Below are 26,429 nucleotides of genomic sequence, written 5' to 3' on the forward strand. Positions count from 1 at the left end.
TATCAGAAATAATCATTGGTAATTTCAATTTTACTACTTTTAACAAGTTCCTGCCCTTCCTTTTTTAGTGCTTCTGTACTATGTAAAATTAGGGAATCAAATTGACCTTAAATGTCATGAATCTCTAATGAATATTTCACTTTATTTTTTTTCTATAGTAGGCAACACCACTGAAATTGACTTGTGTTATTCTTAATTTTTATAACATAAATGTTAGGGGCTGTTTTATGTGAAATCTAAATGTGCATATAAGCACATTTTTCAAGAAAACCTGCCCCGAATTTCCTCAGTCTGCATAATCACTATAAATATATGTATTCAAGATGGCAGCCCCCTTCCCCCACTTATATCCTAAATCATGCTTGTCTGCCTGGTGAGTTATGTGTGGCCATCTGAATGATTTTATTGTGACTTGCAAGAGTTCCTTGACTCTGCTCCCTCCCAATATTTAGTTTCTGATAAATGTTTAATTCATTCTAAAGTTCTAACAAAGCAATCTTCTAAACTTTCATGGTAGTGTCAGTAAGCTCATGTGATATCTAGGAAGACTACAGCAAAATCTTGTTAAAGCAAATACTGATTCAATGAAAATTTCACCATAACAAAGATATCAATAGCTCAGCTGACTTCCTTTGTTATTAGTTTTAAATCTTGTTTGAGCAAAATAATTAACAACATATTTGGTACAATGAAATATTTTGAAATCCCAGCTGACTAAAATGTATTGGCTTAAAAAGAAAGAAAATTTATTGGAAAATTTAGTGATATTTCAAGCTCATTATAATAAATGTGAAGGTTTGAAGGGATTTTGAAAGTCAGCAAAAGAATTCATTATCGTGTCTTTTATTATATTTTCCACCTTTAGGCCCGGCATAGCTGAGTTAAGGGCACAAATGCAGTAGCACATGCCCTGCGTGGACAGGGGGTTCAATCCCATGACTGCTAAATATGGTTAATGTTTGTATTGATGATTTATTGTAAACTCTACTGACCTATTGGTCATGCCGAAGCATAAACAAGAATTTTTTTTTTTTTTTTTTTTTTTAAATGAATAATTGACGTGGGGCGGGGTTTAAATTCATAGTACCTGTATTTTGATTTGCACCAAAACTGATTTTCATATTAATACAGGGAAGAAGAATTTAAACATTAAAAACAAAATCGTTGTGTTCCAAGTATGAAAGGTCAGTACTACTATTAAAAATGTCTGTACTACTTCAAACAGTAACCCAACATGTTTCATGCAATTTCAATAACATCTCTTTAATTTTAGGTCCCAAAGTCAACAATTTGTGTGAATACGGAAAGATGTACAAAATCAGTCACCATGCAGTCATCTAGTATTTGGGAAAAGGATTAGCTCCAGAGACAATTCATGAGGACAGGGTTACAATGTCGGGGAGGATGCTTCTCGTTCCGTGGTTAAAAAGTGGATCGCAGAATTTAGATGAGGGAGGGAAAGCCTTGAAGATGATCCACACTGAAAGACCTGCAACATCCATCACTTCAGAATTGAGGTGTGTGTGATCTCATGATTAACCATTGACAAGTAACAGTTTGGTATGTTGCTAGCTTCTTGGGCATCTCATCTGAATGTGTGTACCACATCATCTTGCTATGAAAAAAATAGGGCCCCAACGTCTTTTGGGACAATCGGTCCCAAAGTTGTTAACAGCAGATCTAAAATGCAAGTTTTCAACTCAACTGAACATTTACATTATTTTCAAGCAGATACAGCAAATTTCCTTGCAAAGTTTGTGACCATGGATGAGATATGGGTCTATCACTTTGAGCTAGAGACAAGGGGTAGTTCAAACATTGAAAACACAGCTCTTTTCCCCCTCTAAACAAAGCCAAGTCGGTTCATTCTGCCTGCAAGATGATGCTGATGGAGTGTTGAATGGCCAGGCAGTCACAGGGTCATAATACTCAACCTTGTGAGGCATTTGTGTGAAGACTTTGATGACATGCAAAGGCATCTTGTTCCACCAGGACAGTATGCCTGCTGACAAATCATTCATTGCTGTCAGTGCACTGAATGAGGCAAGTTTTGAAATTTTGGACCATCTCCCACTTTTGCTATATCTAGCACCATCGGACGTTCGCCTGTTTCCTAAATTGAAAAAGTACCTGGCTAGCATCCATTTTCCCCGCTGACAGGATATCATTGCTGCAGTGGATGCATTCCAGGATAAAGCTTTATTTGCAGCTGGAATCGGTGCATTGTAGCATCAGTGGCAAAAAGTATTGACCAGAAATGGGACTGTGTTGAAAAGTAACACATTACCAGAATCCTCAATAAACCCTTCGTAATCAGCCATGAACTTTTCAAATATGGTACAGTATGGCCTTAGTTGCCAATGTACCATTAAACACCAAACCAACCAACCAATAAATAAATATGCTTTGAAAAAGACATCCTAAACAAAATATTACTTCTGTAGTACATGTATTTTATCAGTTTTATTTATTATTGATTTTAAAGTTTGTTTAAAGTAGTAATTGTTACTTTGTTTATTGAGAAGTGAAGCAGAATTTACTTGAATGAGTGATTCTTTTGAAATAATTTTCAGCAATATTCATTAGAATGAAATTTCATGCAACAAATGATTCTTACACCCTAAAGTTTGTTGTAATGGACTTTTACTGTACAACAGTATCAGGAAGTATACTGCTTGTTGTTGTGGTGCCTCTGTAGTCAAGTTAGCAGGAGCAGCAGTGCGTAGCACACGCTTCTTGATTAGACCAGGGTTCGAGCCTGTGACCACCAAATACGGAGGATGCGGAAAGGTCAGGGAATGACCACCGCATATCCCCAGAGCAATATGGCCTTAGTTTCTAATGTTCCTAAAAACCAAATAACAACAGCTTGTTATTGCTGTTACAATATAGTGATACTCCCTTTTTTTTATATATAAAGAATATCAGATTCACTGAATAAGGGGGATAATTTCAGCTGAAAAACAAAAAAGGTGTGATGTGTTACCAGAACAGAATTTTCTTCCAAGTTTGGGGTGAGGCTTTTTAAAACTCAACAATGAAAAAATTCGCACCTTATTTGTGTGATGGGATCTAAGATGTCTTCATAGTTTCAGAACAGCAAGAAATGTATGAATTAAGGGGGTTATTTTGTTCCCTCAGAAGACTGATAAAATTAAGGCCTAGCTTAATTTGCTATTATCTTTAAATTGCATGCTATCACCTAAATATTTAAATCCACTGCATGTTTAAAAATCTGTACAAATTTAGCACTGTCTGAAATTTTTAAATGTATAGTGTTAGTTGATTCTGCAATTAAAAAAGATAATAGCAACCTAGGCTGAACTATAATATTTTTCTCTAAGTCCAAGCCTGAGTTCCAAATACTTGGTGTCAAAAGGAATAGAATTATCCCTGTAATTGAACACCTATTGTAGTAAATCTGCTAGCTTCATTTGGTTTCAGCTTCTGGATTGGAATATCTCAGCCGAGTGGGTAAAGTACCTGCCCGGCAACCCAAAGGTCGCAGGTTCGATTCCCGCCTCGGGCTTGGATCAAAGTACTGCAAAAACCTTGGGAGGTGCAATATGGCCACAGAAGCCGATGCGCCAACAACTACCAAATAAAAAAATAAATAAATAAAATAAGGAATATCTCTATGCTATCCTATTGTGATGGTTATGCTTGAACTCAGAACTACTGGCACATGGAAAGACATAAGTCCGCTGTACACAGTTAATGGAACTGTTAATTTGCTATTAGAACAAATGCAATAGATTCTGGAGGAAAATGCAATGCACTTAAGGTCAGGATTAGGGAAATGGATCAACTTGAGAATGCAGGAAGGCATCAAATTTTGTTAGCAGTTTGAAAAATCCAGGCAAATGTTGCATGTGCCCTGTGCAGTGTATAAAAAAAGTTGTCTTGGTTTAATGTTTAAATGACTAAGAGCTCATGACCAGTTATGAATTATTGGAAGATGACGTGTACAGTGGTATCAGTTTTTAAATTTTATGCAGTGATATCAACTAATGATGTTACCAACGGTGAATTCTAAATGGAAAGCCTTCAGGGAATTAATCTTGGTTGGTACTAGGCTTTTCATAACAGCTAAGAAATACTCTTCAAGGTTTAGGCCTAAATGGATATCAGACGAATTAATGTGGCTCATGGTAAAGAAGGAAAATGACTAATGTGGTGAATGTGAGTGACTGAATGAAGCAATGAATGCTGTGGTGAAGGTGAATGACTGAATATGTCTGAATGAGAAAGGCTGACTTGTAGTGAATGGGAAACTAAATTGAGTGAGTGAACAAATGAATGTGTGCATTATTGGATGAATGTTGAAGTGTATGAGTGAAAATAAGAGTGACTGAAATTGACTAATCAGATGAACTGAATGAAAGAACACAAGTAATAATATATGGCATAGAAGGAATTTTTACCCCATTATATTAAGGCCACATGAATGTGTGAATGTATTAATTTGACCAATTAGTTATCCTCTCATATAGGCTAGATTAAATAACATTTGTTCCTGATATATTACATTTGCAGTATTGACTGCATATCCCACCTCCCTGGTGTGAAAGAGATGATGGATGAATGAAGAAACAAAAAAAAAAAAAAAAAAAACAAAGGGTAAAATATATAAAATGTATGTTGTCTATAAAATGTAGGAAAAAATTACAAAATCTAAAGTGTAAGAGAAAAGTATAAAATTGAAAATGTAAGTAAATACTATAAAAAGTAAAATTGTGTGAATATTGAGTGAATGAAAGTTAATTGCATATTCTATGTTTGTCTCTTCACCGGACAGACTGATGGCTATGCAGACCAGACCCTTAAGGCCTCATGTTATCCAAGCTGACACCATGCTGTTGCTTTTCCTGGCTGGGAAAGGTGTGGTGTGGGATGCTGACACTGGCCATTAGGATAACCCCAGGCCAGTGTGGGACAGCTGCAAAAATCATGCTCCACCATAGGGATCTCATCCCTTATGTTCTTTCATTCTTACCACCTGGGGTGGTTGAGGCACATCCCCCACCCTTGGTGACCTTCAACCCCCTTTTGCCTGGAAGCATTCCATAAAATGTAATGCACTAAATGGACACCATAACCTAAAAAGATAAGTCAATCTTGGACAGGACTAGTTCCCATGAAGGATGCCATACCTGAACACACATGCAGCTTGCTGCTGTGGACCACCTTGGCAATCAAGCCTGGTTTACTTTAAATCCTTTCTCAATGGGGGGTGGGGAAGATTACAGCCTTACTGTCTCATCCCTGGTGAGGCATGTGCCACTGACAAAACTGGGGTCTTTCCTATTTCTTTCAGCTCCCCCCCCATCCCACTCACTATACACCACAGCATATGCCCTACACAATCCAAATTCAATGCTATAATTTGGTATCACTTTTGACTACAAACCTCAGTGTCTTAACCCCTAAAATCGCGTACTTATTTAAAAAATAGGTTCTAGCCACTGAAATCTCAGGAAACTAGGCAGGGCCTGCCAGAGTAAAATGGCATGGACACACCTCCATGGAGATGTGTGGGCAATGTCGGGCCCAGCAACTAAATGGCCAGAAGAAAAATGGTATATAACAACACATACAAAATCCATACACTTTTAAATCTCTGGCCTTTACAGTGAACTGTTACACCTGCAATGAAGGCAACATAGAGATGGGGGGAAACCCCTGGTGCTCTTAAGAAACACTATACACTGCTGCCACTTCATTAGGTACACCTACGAAGTAGCGTGTTGAGCCTTCAAAACAGCCTGAATTCGTCTAGGCATGGATTGAACAAGATACTGAAAACATGCAGGCATGAGTGTCACGAAGTTCCTTGAGATTCTGAGGTGTAGGCCTACAGCGAACAGCTCATCCCAAAGAAGTTCAATAGGATTGAGATTTAGGGCTTGAGTGGGCCACTGCAGCAAAGAAAAGTCATTGTTATGTTCCTGGAACCATTCTATAGTGAGTTGGGCTTTGTGCAGCGGCGCATTATCCCGCTGGAAGTAACCACCTGACAGGATAAACTGTCGATGGATGCATTTGGTCAGAAATAATGTGTGAATCTAACGTAAGAAAACATTCCTCACACTACAGCATTGGCCCCACCACCTTGCACAGTAGTCATCAGACATGACGGGTCCATGAATTCATGTTTTTGCCAAATTCTGAGCCATCAACATGATGCACAGGGAACTTCGACTCTTCAGACCAAGCAACTGTTTTCCAATCCTTGATAGTCCAGTGCTGGTGTTATTGTGCCCACAGGAGGCATGCTCCCTTGTTTATCACAGATAAAGGTACGCGATGTGGGCGTTGGCTGTTGTAGCCCAATTGCAACAAAGTGCGACTAGTGGTCTTTTGCGATATTTTGTTCTGTGCACCAAGGTATTTTGATGTGCATCATCAACAAGCGAATTTCTTCCACAGGAGTGCTGTTGAGAGGATGCACATCAAAATACCTTGGTGCACAGAACAAAATATCGCAAAAGACCACTTGGGTGAAAAGTTCAGAACTGCCGTTTGTCTTTCACCTACTACCATGCTACGTTCGAAGTCCGTTAGATCACTCCTTTTCCCCATTCTACGGTTTGTATGCTTAACTGATACTAGAAAGGTTCTGTGCATCTATCCACAACTGGTCATGTGACTTGCAACGTTATAGGACAAACCATTTGTGTCACAGCAGAGGTGTACCCGGCAGCATAGTGTATGTCCCAAATAACGTGCCACATACTCAGCATATGACTTTCCACAACAGATGACCCAAGAGAATCCTATCCTCTCTGCTGACCATTATTAACAGTGAATGCTGCTTGAACACGAGTTAAAATGAGTGCTAGTTAAATGAGTCCAACCTGTTGTAGCTCTCCAACAGATGCCTTCATGTGTGGTACAGTTCCACGGACCTATCATACATGGCGCCCACTATCAAGGCAGAGTTGGTTGCTGAATATGGGGCATGTTTTTCTGGAAATACTAGGACCCTTTGTGCATTTGGACCAACTTTTCACTGGTTTAGGTGTACCAACAGTTCTTAGTAGACAATGTGTACCCTACCACGTTGCATTTTTTCCTAGAAAGAGAGACCAGATCTTCCAAAGACTAATATGGTGTGTGTCATCAGGCCTGCACTATGCACAAGTGGTTCTAAGAACAGTGGAGATATCACCCACCTTGTTTGTGCTCCAAAGTCGATTTCAGTTGAACACTTATAGGATAGTTTGGAGCAGAAAATGAGGAATATGTAAATGCAGGTCATCTATTCTGACACTGGAAAGCATTGCAGGCAGTATGGCTGTAGATACCTATAGATAGATGTCTTCAGACATCTAGTGAAGTCAGTGCCTAGGTGAATAGCGGCTGTTATCCATACAAATATGGATAACAGCCGCTATTCACCTAGCGGGTTATCCATACAAATATGGATAACAGTTGCACTGTACACGAGTGGTTCTAGGAACACAGTAAAGATATCACCCATCTTGAATGTCCTCCAAAACCACCTTCAATTGAACACATAGGATGGTTTGGAACAGAAAGTGAGGGTGTATTTTCCAAGCTGTGTCAGCAAGCCTGCACTGTGCAGGCTCAAAGAACACTGAAGATATCACCCATCTTAATTGGCCTACAAATTTTCCTGACCTCAATCCAATTGAACACATGTGAGATTTTTGAACAGGAAGTGAGACGCAACTGCCATTCATTCCGACATTGTGGAAAGCTTTGCAGGCAGTACGGCTTTAGATTCCTACAGATATATCCAGATAGCTAGTGGAGTCTGCCTAGGTAAATAGCGGCTGTTATCCATGCAAACACTGACCCAACATGGTATTAGCTGGCAGTTGTCATCACTCAGTGTAATTTGAACACATCTATTTCTAGAATTTTTTAATGAGTATATCAACTGGTTCTTTTTATGAGTATTTCAATTGATTGATCGATTTCAGTTGACGCTGCCTAGTGAGTACATTACAATTGCCTACTTAATAGTGGGTGTGTCTTCTTGCCACCAATACTGCTGCTGCATGTCGTGGCATGGGCTCAATGTTGTGAGGATTGCATCCCATAGATCTGTGATAGTCCGTGGTGGTGGAGTGAAACCAGATCTGCTAATGCAGAAATGAATCCCAGAGAACATCTTATGTCTGGCAAATCAGTAGCCAGGGTGGCACTTGGAAGTCAATTTCCTGTTCGTTAAACCACTCCAATACTACCAATGTAGCAGAGTATTATTCTGCTGGCACACACCTGTGCCATTTGGGAAGAATCACCACGAAGGGGTGGACCTGATCAGCCACAGGGCACGAAAAAACTTTCATGTTAGGTCCCACATGAGATTCATTTTATTTGCCCACATGTACTGTCTTTAAACTATGTATTCTCTGGTCAATTTGCCTGTTTTGGATGCAAAACCAGAGTAGTTTCTGCAGGAGAAAGCCTTCTATCCATTCCACACTTCAGATTTAACTCAGCCGCAGAGTAAAAAAAAAAAAAAAAATAGTTCTTCACATCATTAACTGGTTTACAGATGGAGCCTTTTCTATCTGGTATAGAGAGAATGGTGTTATAACCACTGAGTTACCAGTACAGATATGCACTTAGATAAAATTGTCATATAAGGGCTACTTGAGAATTTCCTCATCTACCCATTACGTCTGTAAATTGCGATAGTTCATTGGATTGTGGTCTTTGATACCACTGGTCATCCTCTGGTTAAAGTCCATAGTCGTTCCACTGTTTTCCGTGTATTGGCTATACGTAAGTCAGGGAAGCTTACATTCACTATGGTCATTGGTGAGGCCTGAGCATCTGCTATTGGCTCGGTGACTGCTGCCCTGTCGACTTTCCATCCACTCTTGAAACACCTTAGCTACAGCATTCTTCAAACAGTCTGCGAGATTCGAAGTTTCAATTATACTGCCACCCTTCAACCTCTATCCGACAATAATAACTTTTTCGAAGTCCGTCAAATCACGTCCCTTACCCCTGTTGATCAAATACTTTGCATGGGATGCATTCCACGAACTTACATTATCTTGGTTTACAGCTAGAGGGCGTCACTTTTCTTTGCGGAATTCGGTCTGAGATCTCTGGCTATCAGACTGTTGGAGGAATCGTTTATTTCTTTGTGGGATTCTATCTAAAGTCTATTTGGCTATCAGCCCGTTGATTTCACTTTTCAATGAACATCGCTTGTGCGAGGTTAATCTCCTGAGTGTGAGAAAATATTCATTATTTTCCTAATTCGCAATATTCCTTTTTTTTTTCTTTTATAATTCCCGACATTACCAATAATAATATAGTTCACAATATTGATACCACAACATCAACAACGCTAGCATGCAAATCTTGAATACTAACTGCACATTATCAATAAAAATACAGTCCTCAGTACCGATAAAAATACCACCATTAACGAAATTAGTATGCAAATCTTGAATTCCAGCCAAACATTACTACAGTACTAGTAAATAAAGTTCTCATTACTGATAACTTACCATTAAGTAAGTTATTACCTGACGCACGCTGGCACCCAAGTCTATCTGCACCAAATTCATTGCGTACACGTACTAATGCCCTTCCTTGGCACGTGGAACTGAGTAAGTCATTTTTTTTTTTTTTTTTTTTAATTCATTTGTTGAGTGGTGGACTCCAGGGTTTTCCCCATTAGCCGCAGTTTAACATGTGGAGATAGCAGAGTAACTATGTAACTAAACAAAATTATCTACAAAACAATCGACAATATCTGTAGTTCTATATACAATTTCTAACAAGTTAACACTCATAAAATACAAAAGCATCATCTTAAGTAAACAACTTAACTAGCCAGATGGCCAGTAGAATGGCTAAAATACAGTATATTTAAATACATCTTCCGGTCGAACACAATGTGGAGCAAGAAGTTAAAAATAGAGTATATTGCTCAAATCTCAATAACTTTATCACAACACTCTTAGTGTGATTAGACATCAGAACATCAAAGCTAATTAAACATAACCATCAAATACAGAATCAAAGCATATACAGAACAATTAATTAGTTTAAATATGCATATACCACACTCAAACCTTACACAAAAGACAAAGCCACAATAATAATAATAATAACAGTGACACTACCAGCAGAATAAGTTACTAAACCAAAGAATGAATGACCTTAGGATTTAAGTGAAAACAAAGGAACTATATCAACCTCCCACATACCCAGGAGTTTAAACCATAAACCCAGGAATTTAAAATTCATAGGAATTCATACCCAGGAATTCAAAATTGAATCTTCACAGTGGACTTGCAACTTCCAGGAGTTAAAGTTTGCAAACAAAAGACTCATGTCTTCCAGAATGAAAATTCATAAGAAAGCAGACATTAATGATTACACATATTTGACACTTAATACAGTCAGGGCATAGGCTAGACCAACCAAACAATATATACACTATTCATTGTCCAGTTCTCAGGGACCAATAACAATTACAAATACACCATAATGTTCCTGCGGCTTCCAACAAGGTGAAAGTTCACAAGAACGAGTTTCCCAAGCAGTAAGTTAAAACCAAAACGATCAACAACAATATATTTACACTATAAAAAATTATATATCATTTATAACAGATATGGTAGAATATTTGCAATATTCCAACAATTAACAATTATAGAACAACAGACTTTCTTGTGACTTCCAGGAAAGTTCATAAGCCACGCACCTGTAACTTCCAAACAAGGTGAAAGTTCACAAGCACATCATTTCCATAATAGCAATCTGTTCCACTCAGATAAAAAGTGCATAGCGTAAACAGGACAGAAGACGCTATCTACTAGATTCTAAGCAGTGAAACACGAGCAATCAAGTATATCCGGAAAATGCATGTTAGGAACAACTTGTGTTATCAGAGTTCAGTATAACCGTGAAGTTCTCATTCAATTAAGGAGACACTGATTGACGCAGACACTCTTCTTTTGAAAGCTCTGCCAGCAAAAGAGTTTATGATGATAAAAACATTTTCCATTTGCACCAAGGCCCTTTTCACAGCCGGGAAGAAGTTTGGAACTGACTCCAGTTCAGTCCTAAGATCATAATAAGATGGACAATCAAAGAGAACGTAGTCAGAAGGTTCAACAGCTCCACAAAGACCAAATTTAAACAGCTTATTTAAACTACCATGTTCTGTTAGTAGAAACATTCCATGCAGACTCGGTGACATCAAGAGTAGATCCTTTTTGAGAAACTTTTACCGCAGGAAAAAATTCTCTCATTACAGAGCCGAACAAAGAAGACGATCAGCCCTACTGCCGCAAGGAGACAAAATGAGTATGCAGTCTCTCCTTTTCACTACTTAAACTTCCCTCTAGGTTTAGCTGAACACCACCAAAGGATAGAGGGACAGTCCTCAAATGAAAAAGAAGGTATCTATCTGTATTGTATCTCGTACTGAATTGGGAGTTTGCCAAATAACACTTGTAAGGCAGCAGTGGACGTAGTCTTACAAGCCCGTGATATCAAAAGAAGAGCAGATCTTTGAGCCTGCTGCAGTTGATTAATAATCACGACTCTTTGTTAGCGCAAAACCTCCAAGCTCCAGCACCATAGGAAATAATTGCCAAGAAGATGCTGTTATAGCAGAGATACAATGTATCATTTAGTTTCCGCAATCTGCCTAAGCTTAACATCAGAAACTTACATTTATCTTTGACAAACTTCACATGTTGTAGGAAACTTCGATGATCATCCAGTAGTATGCCCAAATATTTAACCGTAGAACCATATTACATTTCCATTATATTTGATTGCAGGGGGACGATTAGGAGTCAAACTTCCTTTCAGAAGCATCTGGAACGTTTTGGCAGACGAAATTTGAAGTTTATGAGTTAAGTATCCAGTTGGATAATTCCACTAGTACCGAGTTTGCAGTTTCCTCCAGTTGTTTTCTAGAATTTCCCTAACCAAGATAGTTAAGTCGTCAGCATACGCTACCATCGAACATTAGAGAAAGTTTTACCCAGCCGTTTATCAAAAACGTTGTTCCAACACAGGGGTACATTTTGGGTAAGTCAGTAATGTCAGTAAGTTAGTAATTCTTGGGTAACTGAGTAAGTCAACAAAAATTATCAGTACCTTATGTACTACCCACACCCACCAGTAATGGTGCAAGATTGGTGGGTGCCAATAATCCCACTTCCAGGGCGTCCAACCTGGAAGCCAGAAAAAAATAAATAAAAAAAGAAAAAAAGAATAAAAATAAAAATCTTGCATGCTGCAAGAAATCCCACATTAGTTTATTACAACTAATGCCATGCCTGCAAAAATAAAAAATAAAAAAAAAACTTTATTCCTTGCAGACTGCAGCAATCCCGCACTGGTGAACTCTACTAGCACCAGCAAAAAAAAACAACCAAGAAACTTGCGACTTGCAAGAAAAACCGCACCAACTAACTCCCCTGGTGTCCATCAAAAAAAATAATAAAAAAATAAAAAGTTTTGCAAATAAAAAATATCATTACACCTGTGAATAAAGCATCAAACAATTATGCCTTTATTTGCAAATATGTTGCAAATAAAGGCATAATTCTTTGTTGCTGCATAGTTTAGTTGCTGGAGTTAAGTTCAGTTCTCAAGGTGTGTGCATAAAAAGTTTTGCAAATAAAAAATATCATTACACCTGTGGATAAAGCATCAAACAATTATACCTTTATTTGCAAAACTTTTTATGCACACACCTTGAGAACTGAACTTAACTCCAGCAGCACATACAAACCAATATCCTTTGTATTGCAATATTGTAGTGCCTGCAATATTATTACAAAGAAACCCATAGCTTTCAACAAAAAATTAAAACTGAACATTAACAATTACAACTTACCATATATATATATATATATTTCATTCCAAAATTCCACAAAAAATCCATAGGATTCAGATTTATTATGTCCTGCAAAAATAGTTATGTACACAAACCGGGCAAAACACTTGAACAGCTACTGCAACCGCTATTAAACATTATACATAATTGCAGAATCATAGGCAATAGGCAACAACCTACCACTATTAAATTTCTTACAGAATAATAATGTTACCAATATACAAAACTTTGACTTCCACAGCTTATTTACAAGCATTAACCAAACCAAACTAAAAACAGTACTCAAAGATATTTATGTTAAATATAGAGAGATTATAACCTGCAGTACCAATTACTGGAACAACCTACTGAACCTGTGTATATCCAATAACTTTGTATACGACTGTAAAACAGTATATCAGCAAACTAACGGACACCCATGGGAAGTCCTGCTTCATGCATTCGGGCTAACCTATGTCCATACTGGTCTGAAAACTCATTTCCACAGAACCTTAACTTCTACAGATATACAGGATGTCTCAAAAATATTGGTACAAACGTTTAGGAGAGGTAGGTAACATCTAAAGGAATGTGAATCGAATAGGAACCCATAACCGGAAACGTCACCGTAAGTCGGTAGACGACGCTGTTCATCAGTTCGCGAGTGGGAAAATTTCTGGTTTACTCATTCAAGCACTAGTCGCCGCACGAAGAGCATGCATCGATATACGAACTGTGAGCTGCAGATATGCACCTAGTGTATGGATTAGCAGAGGGCAATGGACGAGCCGCTCAATGAATTTATGGAGACGCTTCCCAGACAGACATGTACCGGACCACTGTTTGTTTGCGCGTGTGCATCAAAATTTGTGCGATTATGGGTCATTTATAGGTAACAGGAGTAGTGCGGGCAGACCACGATCGACGCGAACTCCCGTCATAGAAGAAATTGTGTTGAATGCCATCCAGAATAATCCTACTACCAGCACACCTGCCGTTGCCTTTGCCTTAGGAGTGTCTCGTTGCAGTGTGCAGCGTGTCTGGCACAACGATTACTTAAACCCCTTTCATCTCCAAAGGGTTTAGTTACTGCTCCTCAGAGATTATCCTGCATGTGTGGCTTTTGCGCAGTGGTTTCTCCAAGAAAGTGTTCAAGACTTGAATTTTCCAGCCTATGTTTTGTTCACGGATGAGGCTTATTTCACTCGGGAAGGCTTATTCAATCAGCACAATGCTCATGTGTGGGTTGTCGTGAGCCCACACGGTGTGCGCCCCCATGCGGCACAACATCACCTCGCAATTAATTTGTGGGCAGGTATGGTCGGTGACTGCTTAGTCGGCCCATACCTGTTACCATCCCGCATGAACTCCGCTAAATGTCAGATCTTTCTTGAACAAGTTCTACCAGGATTACTTGACGATGTTCCAGTAAATGTGAGACGCAACATTTGGTTTCAACATGACGGGGCGCCTGCCCATTATGAAAGGTGTGTTCGTGACCATTTGAACAGGCGTTTTGGGCGTTGATGGATTGGCCATGGTGGACACGTTGTCTGGCCCCCACGCTCACCTGATTTATCGAGCCTTGATTTCTTTCTGTGGGGGCCCTCAAATCTATTGTGTATGAATCGCCTGTGGAGATGGAAATGGATCTCGTGAAGAAACTCGTCTGCGCTGCTGCTACTGTCAAAAAACTCCAGGTGTGTTCGACCGTGTCCGCCAATCCATGCTGCGTCGGTGTCAAGCATGCATCGCGTCTCATGGTGGGACCTTCGAACATCTGTTGTACCATCATGAAATGCATCCATCTCGTACTCCATTGTTAATATTATGTCAAATAAATGTTTGCCACTAATTACTGTCTTGTGTCATTTCTGCTTCTTGTGCCTCTGCTTCTGCTTCTACTTTCCCGTGACGTTTCCGGTTATAGGTTCCTATGCGATTCACATTCCTTGATATGTTACCTACCTCCCCTAAACGTTTGTACCAATATTTATGTTACCTACCTCCTCTAAACGTTTGTACCAATATATATATACACCCTGTATATATATATATATATATAGAGGGTTATTCAAAATGAAGTCTGGGGTTTCAGAATTTTTTTTTTTTTTTTTTTTTGGGAAAGCGCAAGTGTCATAATCATTTGTAGCCATCTCGAAAGAACGCATAATATCTCAATTTTCGTTCCCACGCTCGCGATGTTCGATATGCTGTTCGGCTAACCACCAGATGGCCTTGGACGTATACCACCGTGCAGTCGTTCGTTTGCCTGTGACGCCAGTTCTGCTCTGTTGCGACATGGCTTCGGAATGTAATGAGAAAGCTTTTACTGTATTGGAGTTTCATGTAAGTAAATCTGTTACCGTTGTGCAACGCCACTTTGCTGACAGAGTGATTTTTTTCTGAGGAATCGACCTTCCATTTGTCGGGGAAAGTGAATAAGCAGAATGTGCGATTTCACTAAAGGCTCTCATATTGAACATTTATGAGGTATGTAAAAAAACTTCATTACTATACTTGCATTCTGGAAATATTTCTTTCTTCCTATATCTGCTCATGTGTGTACAGGAATTGTTTGAAATCCTGGACTTCATTTTGAATAACCCTGTATATAGCAGACTCCCGATTTACCGGGATCAGATTAACCGGGAAGTGGATTAATCGGGACACTTCAAGACTTCAAATCAAAAATAAAAATTTAAAAAAATCAACCAAAAATCATAAAATTTATTACTTGAGTAATAACTAGAATAGGTATAAAACAGATATTTTGCAAGTCGTAAATAAGCGACAAGAAGTGGCGTTATAAGTCGTCATTGGGAAATTAATGCACCTGTTATCTTGCAACCCCCGCTGTTCAAAAAAAAAAAAAAAATTGTTTAGTTTGTTTTAGTGCGTTGAGTCGATTGTGTTCCGTTGCACCGCAAGAAGACAAATGTTGTTTCGTTTTTTATGTCAGGGATGTCGAAACGATGGCAAAGTACAGCATGATCATCAAGGTCGAGAGCATTGCAACCAGACCGATCCCCATCAGGAGAGGAATCTTTCGGGTAGATGCCCTGAGCCCACTATGGTTTTGTCTGACATTCAACCTGCTTTTAACAATGCTCAACAACAGCAAGTATGGATATAACCTCAAAGAAGGAAGGAAAAATCTGTATACCCTCTCTCACCTGATGCACATAGATGACGTCAAGCTGGGCGCCTCCGTAGCCAGGTGGGAAGGAGCAGCAGTGCGTAGCAAATGCTTCTTGATTATACCGGGGTTCGAGCCCGTCACCACCAAATACGGAGGATGCGGAAAGGTCAGGGAATGAACACCGCATATCCCTGAGCAATATGGCCTTAGTTGCTAATGCTCCTGAAAACCAAATAACTAACTAACTAACTGACATCAAGCTCTAACCGAGAACCAACTCCAGCAACTATTCCGGATCACCGAAAAATTCAGCAATGATATGATCTAGACAAATGCAAGACCCGCAGATTGCATCAGGGGATAGTTGGGCGAAAGCCAGCTTCAGACTGGTAAAGAGATCAAAGCCATGACAGCTGGTCTACAAATACCTGGGGATGATGCAAGCTCAACAGTTAGGCCACAAGGAGATCAAGGTCTGCCTGACTGAAAATTACCATCAGAGACTGAGAAGCCGTCTCAAAGCAAAGCCGAATGGAGGAAGCACAGTTATAGCCAGGTGTTAGATTGAACTAACACCCAGCTGGAGGATATCATGAGAAAGATAAGGACAATTATGACCAAGAGCCGCTAACACCACTCGAAGTCAGCCATGGAGAGACTGACAATAGCTCAGAAAGAGGGGAGAAGATGCCTGATAGACCTCGTCGAGCAACAGAAGACAGCGACAACGTACCCCACTCAACCTAGGCGAGGAGTCCCTTTCCGATTAGACAGCACAAACGAAGCTAGAAAGATGGGCAAAGAAGATACTCCATAGTAGACACTACAGTAATCTCCATCAAGACTACATACATAAAATGGCTTTCAATGCATGGCTCACGAGCGGACTATCTTCCTCGAGAGTGAAAGATTCATGTTCGCCATCCAAGACTAGGTAATCAACACCAGAAACTACTATAGAAAATACATCGCAAAGGAGCCCAGAGTGTCAGATGACACATGTCAACGATGCCATCTGGCTTTAGAAGCGATCCAGTACATCACAGCAGGATGCAAGGTGACCCAGACGGAGTACACTCGTAGACACGACCAGAAGACCCTACATCAGAAGCTAGCAAGGAAATACCAGTTGATCGAAGAAAGTGTACCGTACTACAAGTACGTATCCCAGGCAGTACTAGAGACTCCAACCCACAAGCTGTACTGGGACCGCGCCATAATAACGGATAGGGCATACCCGCACAACAGACTGGACATAACCCTAATGGACAAGAAGGAAAAGGCTACCTATCTGATTGACATAGCAGTACTCAACACTGGCAACCTGCAAAAAACCCATGAGGAAACAATCAGGAAGTACACGAACCTAAGACAGAAGTTCAAAGAGATGTGGCATATGCAAAAAGTAACGACGATCCCGATCATTGTGTCAACCACAGGTATGGTGCCAAAGACCCTACATAACAGCCTAGCAGCAAGAGGTCTCCCAGCGAACACCTACAAGGAACTCCAGAAAGTCGCATTCCTGAACACCTGTAGGACAGTCAGAGAGTTCCTCGACCAACAGTGACACCGGACATAACAACCACCCTCTGCACTTCGTAGCAGTACCAGTCACGGGGGGAAATAATATAACAATAATAATAGTAAAATAAATAAATAGATAAAATAAGCTGTGTATTCCCCCCCCCCCTTCTTTCTGCTCTTCACACAGACATTTTGAATTTTCCATATCTGTTGGCCCTGAAGTACTAACGAAAGACTTCCTACAATCCGGTCTGTAATTCTTTCTCCTTAGTTTGAGCATCAACCAAAAATATAAATATTAAAAATAATTTCGCATTGTCCAGTTCCTCCTTGAATTTATTTAAGCTATCAACTTCCACAACGACAGATGGAAGTTTGTTCCAGCAATTACCCACCTTCTGGCTAAAGGCAAATTTCCGCACACGTATTCTAAAACTGTCTTTCCTCAATTTGAAAATATGCCCCCTCAGGTTCGTAATATGAGTAAGAGGAAGAATCCCATTAGAATTCAGCGTCCTCAACCCATTCAAGGCCCTATACACCTCAGTCAGATTGCAGGTGCCTAGTCTCCAGACGCTGCAATTTGCAGACTTAAGCCCTTCTTGTTAAGACCATCCTTTCGTTCTCCTCACCAATCTTGTTGATCTTCTCTGTACTCGTTCTAGCAACTCAACATCCTCCCTAAAATGAGGCCTCCAGACCTGTACGCAGTACTCAAGGCGTGGCCTAACGATTGCCTTATACAAAGGGATAATCATCTCCCTTTCCCTGCTAGCAAAATTCCTGTATATCATTGACACGACCCAATGGCCTGATCTGGCAGCCCGTCTGCACTACTCTGAAAACTTCATATCTGACTGCACAATTACTCCCAGGTCTTTTTCATTTTCTACCACCCTAAGTGTAGTACCACACAGTTGGTACGTTTCTCTGGGGTTACTTCTACCAATACTTGCATTTGTCAATGTTAAACTTCAGTTGCCCCTTCTCAGCCCATCTGCCCATTGCTGATAAGCATTAGTAATATCCTATTTCGTGACTATATTGAGATTTATTTACACTTATTTGGTGATATTTTATATTTTATTTCCTTCTGCTCTTTGATGAAAATATAAAAGAGGGCGCTTCCAGGTGTAAAGCCAGTTCAGAAATTTATTTTCAGATAAGACACATTAATATTTTTGTCATGTTCACGAGGCAGACGTCCAAGCTATTGTATAGCGATGTATCGTTCCCCCCATTGCGTGCACTGTCAACGACGATGTTCCTAAAGGGCATTAGACCGTTAAATAGAAGTTACTGGGGTTATTATTATTATTATATTTTTGCTTTTCACCGAGATGTGGAGATCTCATAACGTAACATTGTTGACATTTCTCTCGTCATCTGAACCAGGAAATAAAGGTCATATTATAGTTTAATTTTGTTTATCGCGCACGTGCACTCACACGCGTAGTCCGTGACAGTATATTGGTTTCACCACCTGTCAGTTGTTTGCAGAGATCCAAGTTCGAATCCCTTCGAGACTGGAGCAGTTCTCTGCTGGTGAAGAGATCGAATCAAAATACCGTAACGTGAATGTGGTGTAATCAATTACAGGAACTCCCTGACTTACGGAAATTCGACTTTACGTAGGTTTTTTACCGGCCGGCGCAAACTTAAAAAATTCGGAGAAACGTATTTTGCATCTGTAGGTATAAATGGAGGTATTGTGAAAATATCGTAATGTGAACCTGATACCACATTGTTTTTTTTTTTTTTTTTTTTTTTTTGTAATTCTTACCAAGTCCTTGGAAGTTGAAAATTTCGCCATATAACTAAGCTATCTCTCTAAAAGGTCATTTTTATAATGGAAATTGCACTACCCTTTCATCGTTATCATATGTTCCCGTTGTAAGAATCAATTTTGAACGCCTTTGTGATATTTTTCTAAAACATTTCTGGAGGTCACGACCAAAAAACAAAAACAATTTGCACTTTCCGGTTTATTGGGCTTTTCTGTTAGTGCAATCTATTATAAATGGGTTGTAAACTCGATCTTATTTCATTTGCGATAATACCGATAACTGGAATGCTGTGGGTTTTTACCTTACAGTATTATGGTGAAATGAGTTCCCCTTCACTGAAATCTTCAATCATATAAAAAATATATTTCAGAAACTTCTCTTCATTCCTATTTGCGTGTTACAACGAAGAAGGAAAGCGACCAACGGAAAGTGCAAGTGTTGGCTAGGAAACAAAACAAAATTGATTTAGAAATGAAGATAAAAATGATTAAGAAGTACGAAGCAGGACAAACATCTATTGCAAGGGAATTAGGTCTCGCTGCTTCAACAGTGAATACTATTTTAAAGGACAGTGCGCGTATAAAAGAACATGTCAAAGGATCAACGCACTTAAGATCAATTGTGATCACAAAACAGCGTTCAGGTGCTATATCGAAGATGGAAAAGCTATTAATAATATGGATGGAAAATCAGATTCAGAAGCGAGTGCCCCTGAGTCTAATGACCATTCAAACAAAAGCAACAAGTATTTATGAAGATATTAAGGATAAGTACGGCGAACCCCAACCCAAGTTCGTGGCAAGCAACGGGTGTTTTCATAGGTTCAAGCATCGCGCTGGTTTTCACAACGTTAAGCAGTGGCGAATCCGGACGCAAATTACATTTCAGAAATTTTAAGCTATTTCAAGTTATGGAATTTTTTAGCAATTTTAAAACTGAAGTAAAAGTCTAGGATCTGAGTGGCTCTCTCTCTCTCTCTTTCCATGAATTCTTGGAGAATTCACTGCACAGAATAAAAATTACCACACACGAAATAGCGTACAATACGTACAGTTTTGGAATTAAGGCACATTTGAGTGTAATTTAAGACATGGGGAAGTTTGTCTGTTGCTATTTTTGATCAAAAATAAGAGCTCCCTTATATCTGGGGTCTCGTCAGATCTCCCCATGTAATTTGCATCAGTTTTGATGCTGATCTTAATTATTGATTTTAAGATGCAAGGCTCCGTAAAACCAATGACAACTCACATCCACACAGAGAGTTGTACGAGGTATTTCAAAAATATCTCGGATAACTCAAAAATGAGAAAAGAAAACTGCTGAACCAGGCTTAATAATTTGCATTAATTAAATTAATTCGCAAAATGTTTTCATGATAATAATACATGTATACATGCTTGTATTATGGAACAAAAACACACACAAGTTGCAACTTTCTAGAAACATTCAAAAATTTGTGCTTACAGTCAGGTCTTCCGTAGTGTGAGCATATTTCTCAATTAAAAAAACACACAGAAATATGGATAAAATGAAAACTTGATTACGCCATAAACACAAAGTAATGGATCTTGTTGACTAGTTCAAAGCAGATGATAAACTGAACCAAATTTATTCAGCGTGTAAATGTGATTGGCTGCTGTACTAATACAGGAGAAGTCCAAACGAAAAATGTCAATTTCCGAGATTGAAAACGCAGAAAAAGCGCAGAAGAACAGCAATCATGAAGGCCACTAAGAAAAAAAAAAAAAAACAAAACAGTAATAAATAAATATATATATATATAATAAGTTTAAATACGAAAGTGATCGGGAAATTCTGATTTTCTCGCTATTATTAATTAAATATGAACCATTATTTTGATTAGTGTCAAAAGTGTCGAAAGTCGTGATTGCACAAATTATCTTTCAGTCCTTCAATCCTTTAAGTGCTGAATGTGATAATTAAACGCTTCAAATGTGCCTTAATTCTAAAACTTAAGAGTGACGGATGAAATGAAATATCCCGAATTTGATCGTCTAAACATTAAAACTGAGGATCATCTGACACTAATTTATACCACCTTGATGTAACTTCGATTATGAGTTTTCGATGTCAAATACTGGGGGGGGGGGATAATAATCAGGTAAGTTTATATTTCAGAAGGTCTGGTGTTTGAATTGATTTTCTGTAATCCAGTATATAGTTTTTCAAACTGAGTTTCAAAATTTTTAATAGAGATGTAGAGAGACGAATTCGCACACGTTTATTATTATTGTTTAGTTATTGTTAATTTAATTTGAAACCGAAAAGCATTTACGAGCCTTCGTAGAATTTACAAATTTTCAATTTATTTCGACTTTAAAATTTTTTTTAATTTCTGATAAAAGATCAGAAATTAAAAATTACAAAAAAGCTTCTCAAATTTTAAATTATAAATTTCAAAAATTAATTTAAGAAATTTTAATTTAAAAAAATAAATTTGGGAAATTTTAAATAAAAATAAATAAATTTGTGGAATTTTTTTAAAAACTTTCTACAGAAACGGAAACACTAAGCAACTGGCAATCGCTATACTGAAACTATTGGAGCATATAATCGAATAATAATGAATAAAGTAGAAATCCTTTTGCTTTGATATCTACTACTATTCTGTTTTGTACAACTGGGTTCTATACCTGTCTCAAGAGGAGGAAGCTTTTTTTTTTTTTTTTTTTTTTTTTTTGCTTTTTCCCCCAGAGCTGAAGTTATATGGTCTCTGTCAAGAGTTGCTTGGTTTTATTTCCTGGAAACTCTGGTTTTCATCCCTCAAACAAGCAAACTGACCAAAAAATATGCGTAAATACAGAAACAAGGTAGTGATACCTTGGCTGCATTTTTTCTTATCATGCATGCAGGCACGCACGCTCACACACACTCACGCAAGTCCAAATAAATATTGTACTGTTTATTAAATCTCTAAATTTTCTTTTAAGTATTCGCATCTTCGTATAAAGTGATACAAGTATTCTTTCCTCTCTTTATTTTCTCCTATAATAAAGAAAATTAAAAAAAACAAAACTAGAACAATCTTTTCCATAAATTAAGAATGAATTGGCACCTTGCAATCTCTCTACTTGGAAGCCACCATTGCCGCATTAATAAATGGGAGACTGACATTTTAGCGAGGCCATTCGTTTGAAAGTAGATCAGTATCAGTGAAGGCAAAGTTTTTTTCTGCTGTGAGCATGCAGAACAGTAGAATAGACTGGCTGCAGTTATTTAAGACCACTTTGCAACTACCAGACAACGTATCAGAAATTGCAACTGTGTTAGCGTATCATTGGGCACACACACACTCTCCATACTGGCAGTTCGCTGAAACTTGAGTAGTTGTACGGTGGCGCTGCCATTTTACAAATTAAATGATCAGCCTGCGTATTTGTCTAATCGAATGTTATACGATGTTATGAATATTTGAGTATGTGCTTACTTATCACTTTCCTTAAGAAATAATTTTTTGGTTATAAAGTGACAGATTTCCTGCAACTCAAACCGAAAAAAACTCGTTATAACGCGGCAGCATTACAAGGAGATATCCTATTTGAAAGTGAAGCATCAAGACGGTGTAAAAAGTGGTAGGTAAAAATAGTTAAAAACGAAACTTTACAGCTGTGTTTGTTACGTTAGATTTTGTATTGGGCTGCATTGCTCTTTTGATTCTAATCAGTTATGGTAGGTGTGTTTTAAGGGCCAAAGTGGCTAAGACTATGGGGCTTCAGTATATTGTTTCTGTAATTGAGTATATTTTTCGGCCTGTTTGCTGGATGAAAATTTGAGTTTCTTGTAGAAAAACATGACTGGCTAACTGAGCCACGTGAAAAAAAAAAAACAATAAAAATTCCTTGCAGTCATTGATGGGACCCGAATTCAGGCCCCATCCAGCTATTGTGGAGGAGGTTTTTTTGTTTGTTGTAAAGTTTTAGGCGGATCAACGACTAAGGACATATTCCTTAGTCGTTGTATATATTGTATAAATTTCGTGTTCTGTGGTCGATCTGCTGTTTTAAGGAAGAAAAACCCGAGTTTCCTGGACAAAAACTCTTTACTCTCGCCTGAGACCGACTACCTCATCCACGTTGTCGTAAGGCCCGTAGGAATTCCTCGCGACATCGACAGGATTTGAACTCAGGTCTTCTCCTCCCGGTGTGGAAAGGACGGCGATTCTACCAACTGTGCTACACATGAAGGCAGTGTGGGGGAGGATGCTGCATATATGCACTGTTTTACATGTGAGAGGTACACTTTGCTTATCGATACTGAAGGCTGCGTCTTAACTGAAAAGAACTGTGCATTTATAAAAATACATCGTTACTCAAATGTAAAGAAACAAATACAAAATATAAATAAATAAAAATTTTTTAATTTGATTTTTTACGTTTCGTAGTGAGCATTGCTGATTCTTAATATCGTACAAAAATTGGGAAAATTTTGATGTGGAATTATAGTTTTCAAATGAGTTCATGAGAAGCCAATAAATGGTGGACAAAAGAAGAGTGGACAGTGTATGGAAACGTGTCCTAATAAAGCATGTGATGTCCGCGGGTGGCAGTAAGGACTAGAGCATCTCAAAAATGTATTGGGTTCGTCTCGGGGTGGGGATGTGGCTGTCCATTTCATGAAATACCGGCAACACTAACCTCACAGATCTCTCCTAGTGAATCACTGCGGGCAGTGATTCACTAGGAGAGATCTGTGAGGACATGCATTATCGTACATTAAAATAAGTTTTGACCAACTGCTCCTGCAATCGGAAGCACATGGATCAAGGATCTCATCTGGAAACCTTGCAATAACGAGAGAATTCCTTTGAGGAAATACAAGAGGGTTGCATTTTCCCCTGTCTCTCGGAAACTCGGGATTTTCATCCAGCAAACAGGCAAACCGACCAACTCAATTTAAAAACACAATACACTGGCACCTCACAGATTGCCATGAAAACAAACAAACAAACAACTATTTCATAAATGCAAATATTCGGTTCTAATTTTCATTCGTATTTAAAATATATTCTATAGTTCTTCATTTGAGCACCAGTGTATCATTTGAAATATTTCGACTTCTCATTCCTCATAGACTTGCAAACAATTTTTTTTTTCTTTTCGGATACAAAATTCTGCAATGAGCGAGAAAATTATCGCACTCTGAATAACTGAGTGTTAACAAGTTTAATCCTCCACTGTGCGTGTGCTTTTGTGAGGTATTTGCAAACACGGATGCAGTGTAAGGGAATGCACGAAGGTTATTTAGCACCACGAATGTTTGACTATCGAGGAAGGGAAGAAGGGGATTATTTACAACTGTCGTTCATCCAAAACAAAGGATGTAGCGTTCAAGCTCGTCGATTTTCTATCCCCACTGTCGTCCTATACATATGGGTAGTCACAATAGGACATAGTTTGGCGGATGTTGGTGTCTAACCACGGGGAAGGCATCGAGCTTTGATGTATATTTTTGTAAATAGGTCATTCAGTGGGATATAAAAGCGCCTGGGTTGAATTACATATGGCAGAAATTCGCTAATCTCTCAGGAAGAAGCTGTGGTTTGAATGTTCCAACTCTTCTAGAGCAAAGGAATCCAGAGCTCCAGGTATAAAGAAGCCCTGAATTTTCGTAAGTACCGATTCGTATTAAATTGCTGTAGACACGTTTTTCCCCAACTATGGAAATTTTCTAACGTTTTCAAGAAATGTATTACAGAAGTTAATCAGGTGTTCCTCCCCAAAAAAAGACTCCCTAATTATCTTGGGTATACGTGGAACAGATGTCCTAATAACTATCCCACCAAACTCATGGAAAAATTGTCCCTATGACTTTTGGACAGTATAATACGCTAGTGAAAAGCGCTGAAAAACTCACTTTACTAGAATGTTATGCGTTTTACATATTTTTTCATGCTTTTACTAATTTTCGACCACTATATTTTTTTGTTTTGTTTTTTTTAAATAAGGGACCATTTCTTCGCCCATGGCAGGTGCTGCTGGACACATACGCAGCCAAGCTTCTACGGCCCTGACCATACACATTATACTGTCCTAAAAGATACGAACCTTTATTCAGTATCGACAGCAAATAACAGCAAGAGTGCGGCACAGCATGGATTCTATAAAGTGTTTTTGTGTGTTTTGGTCTAACTATAACCATTCTTCCAGCAAAATATCGCGCAGCTGCCACAAAGTTGAAGGAAGAGGACTTCGTTGCCGAATAGCTCTCCAGCATATCCCACATATTCTCAACAGGACTGAGATCAGATGAATGTGGGAGCCACGAATGATGGTAGAAATCTATGTCATGTTCTCCGAGCCATTCTTGCACAATGGCTCGGAGAATGGCTCGGAGCCATTCTTGCACAATGCTGAAACGATGCGCTGTTGCATTGCATTGTCATCCATAAAGTGGCCATCACCTTCGGAATAAAAGTGTAACATTGCAGGGTGCAGTAGATCTGATACAAAATTTAGGTACTCCCTGGACGACATTCCACATTCCCCATACCATAATATCACTCCCAATTCTTGGGTTGTCTTAACAAGGCAAGTCGGGTCCGTTGTTTCGTGAGGATCTCGCCACCCTCTCTACCTACCATCAGTGCAAAACAAAATGTATCGTGATTCTCCTGACCACATGACTTTCTTCCATTGTTCCACTGTCCAATCACGACGTTCTCGGCACCATTGCAAACGGATTTTTCTGTTTTTATTTGAAAAAAGTGGCTTCCGAATAGGCAGGCTACTGCCGATACTCAATTTCTTCAATTCCCTGCGCACGGTATTGGTTGAAATAGGGCAGTTTTAGGCTTGGTTGAATTCAGATGTTATTTGCTGATGTTATTATCAGTGTCCTGTAACATCTGTTATTCAGATGTTACAGGATACTGAAATAAAAAAAAAATCTTGTTTCTACTCCTGCACGACCATCAGGTCAGTAGAGTTTACAATAAATCAAATCGATACAAATGTTAATCGTATTTAGCAGTCACGGGCTTGAGTCCCCGTTCACTCAAAGAGCGTGTGCTACTACACTCGCTCTCCTAACCACTCTGCTACGTCTTGAAGTGTTGTTTTTCTTCCACATTTACTCCTTTGAGATGTGGAAGAATATTAAATATCTTTGGATGGCT

General features: G+C 38.8%; 1 protein-coding gene across 1 annotated transcript in view; it reads left to right on the top strand.

Moving 5' to 3' along the window:
- Window positions 1–719: 719 nt before the first annotated feature.
- Window positions 720–26,429, top strand: part of LOC150087260 (uncharacterized) — a 41,737-nt gene continuing 16,027 nt past the window's right edge. The window contains exon 1 of the mRNA XM_090372424.1: window positions 720–795. Coding sequence (XP_090228550.1) covers window positions 720–795 — 76 coding nt within the window. The remainder of the gene's footprint in view (window positions 796–26,429) is intronic.

This window comes from Mastigoproctus giganteus, chromosome 4, assembly GCF_048544385.1.
Source record: "Mastigoproctus giganteus isolate SK-2022 chromosome 4, ASM4854438v1, whole genome shotgun sequence".
In the NCBI taxonomy this organism is placed as follows: Eukaryota; Metazoa; Arthropoda; class Arachnida; order Uropygi; family Thelyphonidae; genus Mastigoproctus; species Mastigoproctus giganteus.